Source organism: Xenia sp. Carnegie-2017, unplaced genomic scaffold (genome assembly GCF_021976095.1).
Source record: "Xenia sp. Carnegie-2017 unplaced genomic scaffold, XeniaSp_v1 HiC_scaffold_6, whole genome shotgun sequence".
NCBI classification, from domain to species: Eukaryota; Metazoa; Cnidaria; class Anthozoa; order Malacalcyonacea; family Xeniidae; genus Xenia; species Xenia sp. Carnegie-2017.
This window is the reverse complement of record NW_025813526.1, coordinates 2581894-2591904: the sequence shown is the minus strand read 5'-3', so window position 1 is coordinate 2591904 and position 10011 is coordinate 2581894. Positions and strand designations below refer to the sequence as shown.

The window sequence follows — 10011 nt, the reverse complement described above, 5'->3', positions numbered from 1 at the left end:
CTTCAATCTAATACGCATGCGTTGTGTGCACTCTGATACAACAAAACAAACATGGCGGCGAGCCCCAGCTCTACCAGTGCAGTTGTTGCCGAAGCAATTTTGGAAGACCAAATCGCTGATTTGTGGCCTGAATACCCATGCCTATACGATGTTAGGTCACCAGAGTTTAAAAATAGAGAAATGAGAGAGCGTGCTTTGGAAGAATTGGCTGAAAAATTGGGTCAAACTGGTAAGTCAAATTCAATTGAATTTGTTGATTCAACTGTGAAATGTCTTAGTGATTATTAGCGCTTATTTTGCAGTTGCATGGTTAAAATCTAAATTGAAAGCATTACGAAATAGTTACGTGAAAGCCAAGAAACCATCAGCAAGTGGGAGTGCTAGGAAAAATCCTACGAAACGGTCAACGTGGCTGTTGGAGAAATTACAGTTTTTAGCTCCCCACGTGGCTTTTAGGGCGTCTGTTTCCAACTTGGATACGGTATGGAATTTTACACTCAAAGACATGTACAAATCAGTTAAATTTATTTTTCATTGGGTTTAAATACTCTTGAAATATTTATATGTAACTAAAATTTATGACATATCAACAATTCGGTTTTGCCATGGCACTGCTCCATCATTGTTGAAATAAATTGTTAGCAGTTCACGTTGAACTTTTGCACCTCTAGATGTATTATGCACTAATGTACGCTGCATGTCAGTTAAGTTTGGGTCATTCCTTCAAGTTCCAGGTGATATTGTGTGATCTGCATTCTCTTGGTCAACTGCTACGGTATATGTTGCTTTGTTCTTGTTGATCATGTAATTGTGCAAGCAACAGGCAGCTAATATAATATCGGTTATTTTGTCTGGGGTCAGTTTGATAGTGGTTAAAAACACTCGCCATCTATGTGCAAATATGCCAAAAGCATTTTCAACTACCCGGCGTGCCCTTGACAATCTGTAGTTAAAAATGCGCTTTCCTTTTTCTAAGTTACGATGAGGATAAGGTTTCATCAGGTTGGTTGACATGGGAAATGCATCATCGCCAACAATGTGACAATGTATTTTTGTTGCTATCCCTTGTACATTTTGTGGAGAGGGAAGATTTAAAATGTTGGATGATAATGCCCTTTTCAATGCAGAATCTCTGAATACTCCAGCATCCCCAGAACGACCTGCTGCTCCAACATCCACATAAATGAACTTGTAATTAGCATCAACAAGGGCCAAGAGAATAACACTGAAGTAATGTTTGTAATTAAAAAACTCTGATCCGCTTGCAGTAGGTTGCTGGATACTAATATGTTTTCCATCTATGGCACCTATGCAGCATGGGTAGTTCCACTTGCTTTCAAAGTCACCAACAATTTTCAAACAATCTTCTTCTTTGCCAGGAGTCTAAAAATGAACAATCTTTTTGTTTAGGTGTCATGTACAACACCTACATCAGATCTCAGCACTGTAGAGCTTGATGACAGCATTGAAGATGACAATTTCTCAATTGAAAATGAATCATGGGAAAACAATGATACTGACACAATTGAAATAGTAAAGTCAACAAAAGAACCACTCAAATCCAGGCAAATTAACACACAAAAGAGGCAAGCTGATCACGAATATTCCTTGATAAAAATCTTTCTGATTCAATTTCTCAAAGAAACAAGAAACCCAAACCTGATGAAACTTCAAAAAAACAATATGATGCATTTGGAAAATATGTATCTCAAGCACTATCAGATTTGGACAGTGCAACACGTCATCTGGCCCAACATCAAATAAACAATATTATATTCCAGGCTCAAACTGGAATGCTAACTCAGGATTCACAACAAGCAGTGGTGGTACAACCGCAATACAACCAATTTCGGCCCATACAATCATATCACATTCCCTCGACAAACAACTATCCCACATCTCCATTCAACTAAGCAAGTCCTCCGCTACATAATTCCTTACGAGAAGAATCAACTATATTTAATCAAAATAGGTGGTCTTCAAACTGACAGATGATGATGTGGCTTGAAGTATAGTCAAACAGTTCATTGCACATTTATTAAATAAAACATGTTCAGATAAACCTTCAAATATTCTTCTTTTATACGGCATACAATGCTTTGCAAGTGTCTTCTACAATCCCAGAGATAGTCCTTTCTCCTATTCGGTACTGGAAGGACAAGCTTCTGAAAGATTCTCCTAGGCATGTTTTAATAACAATACATTATACCCTGGCTGCTTCATAGGATGCATTATAACACTACTTTAGCATTAATGAACCCATCAACACATTAGAAAACCTACTCAACAAGTGAATGAATAATGCGACATAAAATCCTTCCACTCCTCCTTTCAAAGGTAACAAATCTGCTCAAAAGCAGAAAGTCATGCCCTGCAAGTCTGTGGTTTGTCAAAAGGTGAAAGGATACTTAAATTGTTTTTAAGTTTAGACATACCTGTTGCAAGAAAGCGTAAAGTTACTGACAAACGCTCAGAAGGCTTAATCGAAGCTCGCAGTTGTGTATCTTTTTTCTCAATATGTGGCGACACTATACCTAAAATCTCCTCGAACGAACGTCGTTCAACCCTATGATATTGCCTAAATTTTTCTGGGTCTTCTACATTGATCTCACGAATAAGATTGGTGAATGCCCCTTGAGACTCACGACGTAAAATCCACTTCTTCGTCCAAATCTTTCGCTTTTTGGCCCTAAGTCGTCTTCGCCGCTGGCGTAATAATAGAAGAAGTAACAATATCTCTTCATCTTCGGATGAATATGAATTATCTTCGGACGAGCTTGAATTTTCTTCGCATGAATCTGAGTCTGAGTCGTACGTTTCGCACGCTGCAGCCGCCATGTTTGTATCAGAGTGCACACAACGCGTGTGTATTAGATTGAAGCTGTAAGCTAGAAGCTTTCGTTCACCGCACACTTGGAGTAAAGTATCACTAAAGTATCCAAGTGAGCAAAAATTATTCAACATGTTGAATATCAGATGCAAGTGACACGCGTGACAAAAAGCGCTCCAAACGGCACCGCACACTAGAGGAAAGTGCTTACGCCAAGTATCACGAATGACACTTGGCGTAGGCAAGTTCCTCCAGTGTGCGGCGGGCTTACGAAGAGAGAAATGGATGATTCCTACTTTTGTCTTTTACGTATATCTGGTTGTATTCTTATTAAATTGAGCAAAATACATTCAATGAAAGTGGAATTTTGAAGACCAGGATAGAGATATTAGAAGAAAATATCAAGGATTTAAAGATTTTACTCCATGAAAGTGCTTTGTAGATGAATTGATTATAACATTTCTTGTTATATTATTATTTTTTTCAATAATTATATCATGGTATATTTGTTATCATTGTTATATTATTGAAGAGAATTTTATGAAAAAGATAGAATACCAAGAAAAGAAAATTCTCGAGATACAGAAATTTATGAAAGATACGTATTTGTTGGAAGGAATTATTTGTATTGGTGGTGATGATGGATGGGAATGACTTAATTCATTGTTATTTTAATGGAATTTATTTGTTTCAATATGATGAAAAATTTTTTAAAAAATTTTTTCTAAAAATTTTATTGTTGACTTTTTATCAAAGAATAACGAATTGACAATTCCTGATCAAAAAAAATTTATAATTTTATTTTAAAATATAAATTATATTTCAGAACTAAAATATTTATATAAATGAATAAAAACATATAGAAAAAAATATTGGTAAAGAATTATATTTTTAAGGCACCATTTATTAATATAACAAAAATGGAATGGGAATAATAAAAAACATTTGTTGATAATTTTGTAGAACAAATTTGTTGATTTTTTTTGTAAAAATAAGAAATTGTTGATTTTTTGTAGGGTTTATATTCATCTTATTTTTTTCATGTTTTGTATCATTAGCTTTCATAGACTTTCATACAACAAATCGATATAATAAAGTAAATACAAAAAAACATTGATATAAGTTTTTTAAGGAAAAGATGAAAGAAATGGCTCAAGAGTTTACCATTTACAAAAAAAAATTAGAGATTTTGTAACAGTTTTACAAAGTTATGCAAATGGGAAAGCAATCGTGGGAAATAAAGTATGCAGTTTTAATCGTTTTAGTAAACAATGTTTTTTTTCAAAATCTGTTTACTCTCCATACAATGATGGATTGTGCTGTAAAGATGAATTGCAAATGAATTTGCAAGCACGTGAAATATTAGCAAGTGCGTTGAATAAAATTTCTAATAAAGATAAATGTGAAGATTTGTATGAAGTTTTGTTTTCATCTAATGAAAATCGTTATTTTGTAACATGGTCCAGGAAAATTAGTTTTCAATACACAAAAATCATCTCGTACTGTGGATGAAAGTGTAACTGTTTGTGTTGATGGTGAGTGGGATGAATGTTTCAAACCCTGTGATCTAAATGATATTTCAATGATTGATTGGACGGATGAATTTTACAAAGTATATTTCAGAAAAGATGACGATTTAAAAACTATACATAATATATTAATCCTAACACGGTTTTTAATATGCACATGAAAAACATGTGACTTGGACGAGATTTGATTTTAAAAAGTGAAGAAGAGAAGAAAAACAAAGCAAAGCAAAGGAAAAAAGAAAAAAAGAGTAAAAAAGAAATGCCAAAAACCGTACCAAGTAAAAAAAGAAAAACAATATTGAAAATGGTAATGACATTGAAGCTATTTATGTGTTGAAAGAGTTTTCTAATAAATTGGATATTTCAATATACGATTTCATTGCTTATCATAGTGAAATTATGAATGAAATTTTAGAGGAAAAAATAGGAGAGAAATATGATTTTGTAGAATTTTATAAATAATATGGAAATGATGCAATTGAAAGAATATATAATAACATTTTTCTCTCAGTGCATTGTCCTCCTCCAACGATTGTAAATCATGATGATGATGAGGAGAACGAACAAGAAGACTAACTTAATTAACGATGATTTTATAAAAAAAGCAATAAGATTATTAAAAGGTGAACATTTAGAAGACAATGAACAAAATATTTATAATTTGTATCAAAAGAAAAAGAAAAAATATAATAGTTTAAATACAAATGTATGGAAAAAATGATATATGGAGTACTGATTTAGCTGAAATGAAAGATTTGGCAAGATATAATGATAATTTGCCTTATTTGTTATGTGTAGTTGATGTTTATTCAAGATATGCATTTTTTCGTTTATTACAAATAAATCTAGTAAAAATGATATGAAAAAATTTGAAGATATTTTATTGAAAGAAAATGAATTTCCTAAAAAAATAGTATTGGACGAGGGAAGTGAATTTCAAGGGATTCAAAAAGAATTGTCAAACAAATATAATTTTACAATTAATAATACCTATAATTGTGAAATTAACCCTTTCATTCCCAATGATGCCATATGGCAACATTGTCTTTTATGCTACATAGCTTACATGAAGTAAGCCCAAAAACAAAAATCAGGCAAGCGTTTTTAGGTACTGATGTAGGTGATGTGATATGTGAGGCAAATCTTCGTAAATTTGTTTTTATATTAGTTTAATTGATTATTACACATGGTGTCCTACGGAAGTTAGTGAGAGCAAATTTTTGCACATTTACAAAGGTAAGTTTAATTATAATATGTTTAGTTTTGAGATATATAAAAATATTAATTGATTAAAATATTGGTCCTCGTCATATTTAAGCAATTATTTTATTAAAAGCGCGATTGGCCCACATAGATTTTCTAATGAATAATGTTTTGCCATATGGCAACAATGGGCAGATTAATCTCTGGAAGATGTCACTGTAGAAATAGTGTTAATTGAATATAAACTAAGCATTTCCTTTCTATAACTGATGTTTTTATTCTTTTTTAAGAGAGTTATGGATTTGACTGAAGCAGTAGAGCTCATTTTTTGTCCTAATGGTGAAATATCAGATGTAAGCGACATTGATGATGGTGATGATGAGGTATCTCTGGCAATATTGTACTCAGACTTACCAAAAATTTGGCAGATCACAAAGATTACAAGATGTATTTCAACAACTGGTTTGCATCAGTGCAGTTGGTAGAAATGTTAAAAGAAAGAGGCATTTGGGCAGTTGGCACTATTCGCAAGGATCGAATGGCAGGTTGTCAACTGAAATCAGACAAAGAAATGAAGAAAGATCGGCGAGGAAGCTATGACAACAAGTCTAATGATAAAGGTGTAACAATTGTTAAGTGGTATGACAGCAAGCCAATACATATTGTGTCATCCCATTATGGTCCTGAACCACTTGGAATATGCAAGCGATACTGTGGTAAAGCAAAGAAGAGAATTGATGTTGTTCAACCTTATGTTGTACTGGAGTACAATGCCCATATGGGAGGGGTTGACTTGGTAGACATGCTTATTGAACTATATTACGTCAATTTACAGTAAAAGAAATGGTACATGAGAATAGTTTTGTATTGTTTGAATGCTGCATTGGTGAATGGCTGGCTATTGTACCGTCGACATGCAAAACAACACAAAAAGAATCAAAAGTCATTGTTGACCTTGAGAGAATTTCAAGCACAGATTGCTTCTTCCATGACAAAAAAGGGAAAAGAAGTACAAACGAAGCGTGGCTGAAAGATTTATACGAACAATAAAACAGATGATTAGAAGAACTTTTGATTTGTTGCAAATGAGAAACGAAAAAAAAATTTAACTATAAAAAATACTTACATTTAATTGTGAAAAGATATAACAAATCTCCTCATCGTGGATTACTTTCCGACAATCTTTCACCATATGATGTCTATTTAGGTGGAAAAAAATAAATTACATGAAAAGATTATTTAATATCTTAAACAAAAAAAGGAATAAAAATTTAAATATATTAAAAAAAAGGATAAAGTGCAAATTTCAAAAATTAAAAATAATATTTTTGAAAAGGAAAGTTTAAGACAGTGGGTTAAGGAGATTTTTTATATAAATAAAGTTTTGTTGACAAATCCTGTTACTTATAAGCTTTGTGATAACAATGGTAAAGAAATTCAAAGGAAATTTTATTGTGAAGAATTAAAAAAGGTTTAAAAATGAAAAATATTACATTAATTAGTAATGTTAATTATAAAAATGGTGAAAAAAATTATATTAATCATTTTACTACAACATTACCGGGTCAAATTGATGCATTAAATAATAAAAAATACATATCTGTGTTAAATGTTGTTTATCAAAAGCAGCAAAAAATATTAATGAAGATGAATGCTGGTGTGATTTCGAATTAAAATTTTCAAAATACTTTAATCAAACGGTTGTTACTACCAAAAATATAGATAAAAGTTTATATCCAATTTTGAAGTTTAATTTACCAAGAATTAAAATACCGTCGGGAAAATATAACAATAAAAAAGTTCTATCGCTTTTAAATGATTATTTAAATTATTTAATTTTTTTTAATAATAAAAATGGTAAAAAGAATATAATTTTAACAAATGAATATACTTATTACTATATTACTATGGTCAGGCGAAAGAATCTTATATTAAAGACAGTAAAGAATATGATTTTAAAAATTATATTTGGACAAAACCCGTAATGAACAAAATAGAATATATTGATTATGCTACAGGAAATAATACAATAGAATTCAAATTAACTTTTTCAAAAAAATTAAGTTTTATGTTGGGATTACATAAAGAAGAAATAAGACATACATTTGATTCTCAATTTGATTCTACACAACGTAAATTTTTAAAAGAAATTAAATTATTTCATTGCCCATATCTTCCTGATGAGACAGTTGGAATAAATAAAATGTTTATATATTGTGATAAAATTGATGGTGAAATTGTTGGTGATTCAAGAAGTGAATTGTTATGTATTGTTCCCTTTACATTATGCAAATGAAGTGGAAACGATTTGTTTGTGTACAATCCAACAATTATAAAAAACAATTAATTTCTTATTTATTAAAGATTTAACTATAAAAGTATTGGATCATCAAGGCAATTATATACCATTTGATTCTGAAAATATAACGTTGGAATGTCAAATTGATTAATAAATGGAAATTAAACTACATCCTATTAAAATACCTCAACATAGCCATGCTTTATCTCGAAAATTTTTTGGCCAAATATAGATATATTATATCCATTTTATTTATCTGGAATTAGTAAAAATAATAAAATTTTATATCGAATAAAGACTTTAAAACCAAAAAGCTTCAAAAAAGGAGAATTTAAATTAAATATCTATTTATTTCCATATAATTATTATAGTAATTCCATATAATTTTATTACTGTTACAAATGGAAATTTACAAAAAATCCCAGAACTTGGTGATGTAACTAATGTAAAAAATTGTTTACTAAACAGTATAAGAAATTCCGATAGCAAACCAAATAATATTTCATTTTTTTTATTAATGCATAAAAAACTTTTTTTTATTGAAATGGATTATCCAAATTAGATGCTGTTGCTAATTTTAATTTAAAATCAATGCAAATAATGGAATATGAAAAAGCTCCTCCAATTCTATTTTCAAAATATATATTATTTGAATTGGAGTACGATGATTCAGGTAATAACTGTATCACTGATGAAGAACTAGATATACTTCTGGACTTAAAATTTGAAGAAAAAAATGAATGAAGAAAGTAAAAATAATTTGTATAAATATTATGGAAATGTATTAGAGGGTAATATTGTAATCCATATTATAATTGCTGCCACGCATCAGCGTGGCAGCACACTAATCTTGACATGTCTCGGCCCATTCCTCTACTCGACCTATATAGAGGTAAAATCTCGATTTGTGTCTGTCTGTTAACATTTCCGGGGGGGATTTTTACGGAATGAGGGGAAGAACAATCACAATAAGGTAGAACCTTTCGGAACTCCTGTCAGTTTCTCTTTGATTTTAAATGTCTGGAATCCGAATAGATATGCGGCCTAAACAACGTTATACAGTAGATACCAAAATCGAGTGATTACCGACATCAATTACACATATCTCGTTTGGCGAAAAACACATGAAATCGATTCACCGTGCCGTATTTAGCCAGCTCGGTTTACATTTTTTATCTTGCGCTCTATGGTCAGACGGTGAGCAAAATATAGTGTAAGCATGTGTTTATTTTCGTTCGAGCTTTTATTATTACTTGAAATATCGGTGTGGATTTAACAAAACGTCAAAAATAATTTAAACGCATGGTGCGAGTTCAACCATGAAATATGAATTATGAATATGAAACGTTTGCTCTTTGCGATAACTATACATCATTTTATCGCAGTCGCACAGAATCATCGGAAAAAAGGTTCTATCAAAATGTTGTAAAGGAAATAATGGAAACAAAACTACAGTTTTATAATATAGTCCGTTTCTACGTTTGTAAACATGCGGACGATTGTTCGGTTGAGTAAACAAGGTATCATACTTTTAATCAAAAAGCATTTTAAAACTCCAAAGAATCAAAACAATCAAGACATTTAAAAGAATCAAAAAAATGTTTTCATTCAAAATGGCAAGGAATTTATCTTTTAATTTTATGATGAAAACGTATGACTGACGAGAATCGATTGAGCATTGAAGCACTCACCTCCATATAAGGTGAACTGTGCGTCGTTTGTGCATGCCGATTGGATAGAAATTGGAATGCTATGATTAAACGATCGTGACTAAAACACCACACGAGTACATACGAGTACATACGAGTAACATACGAGTACATACGAGTGACATACGACTATTTTCTGGTCAACAAATGAGAAACAACACAATTTCTTCAATACATTGATATTTGCGTTTATTTTTCCTTGTATTTGTGTGGACTTTGGGGCAACCATTTGATGGATTTAAATGCTGAAAACGTATTTTACTTTTATACTACATTCATTTGTATGTTATAGTTGAATTTGTTATAGATATTTTGTCGATGCGATTTGCCAGTATTTGAGCGCTTTTTGAAACACTTTCACCTAGGAAATACATATTTATGAAAGCGATTAAATAAACAACGTATAAATAATGCTTTCAAAACGTGCTACATGAAATAAAT

At 31.1% G+C, this 10011-nt stretch overlaps 2 protein-coding genes across 2 annotated transcripts; one reads left to right on the top strand and one right to left on the bottom strand.

Moving 5' to 3' along the window:
• Positions 1-526: 526 nt before the first annotated feature.
• Positions 527-2838, bottom strand: LOC124458393 (protein ALP1-like). Its single transcript, XM_047008416.1, has 3 exons — positions 2436-2838; positions 2087-2178; positions 527-1383 (listed from the first exon to the last, which is right to left on the bottom strand). The coding sequence occupies exons 1-3, from the start codon at positions 2836-2838 to the stop codon at positions 724-726; spliced, it is 1155 nt and encodes a 384-aa protein (XP_046864372.1). The 3' UTR covers positions 527-723.
• Positions 2839-5063: 2225 nt separating this feature from the next.
• On the top strand, positions 5064-6400 carry LOC124458392 (piggyBac transposable element-derived protein 2-like). Its single transcript, XM_047008414.1, has 3 exons — positions 5064-5117; positions 5853-5945; positions 6041-6400. The coding sequence occupies exons 1-3, from the start codon at positions 5064-5066 to the stop codon at positions 6398-6400; spliced, it is 507 nt and encodes a 168-aa protein (XP_046864370.1).
• Positions 6401-10011: the final 3611 nt, after the last annotated feature.

Coding starts and splice junctions, on each gene's coding strand:
- LOC124458393 (XM_047008416.1), bottom strand. CDS start 2,838: ATGGCGGCTGCAGCGTGCGAAACGTACGACTCAGACTCAGATTCATGC. Junction 2,179..2,435: donor TTTACGCTTTCTTGCAACAG/GTATGTCTAAAC, acceptor AAACATGCCTAG/GAGAATCTTTCAGAAGCTTG. Junction 1,384..2,086: donor CTTGCAAAGCATTGTATGCC/GTATAAAAGAAG, acceptor GTTCATTTTTAG/ACTCCTGGCAAAGAAGAAGA.
- LOC124458392 (XM_047008414.1), top strand. CDS start 5,064: ATGTATGGAAAAAATGATATATGGAGTACTGATTTAGCTGAAATGAAA. Junction 5,118..5,852: donor TAGCTGAAATGAAAGATTTG/GCAAGATATAAT, acceptor TTCTTTTTTAAG/AGAGTTATGGATTTGACTGA. Junction 5,946..6,040: donor TTGATGATGGTGATGATGAG/GTATCTCTGGCA, acceptor GCATCAGTGCAG/TTGGTAGAAATGTTAAAAGA.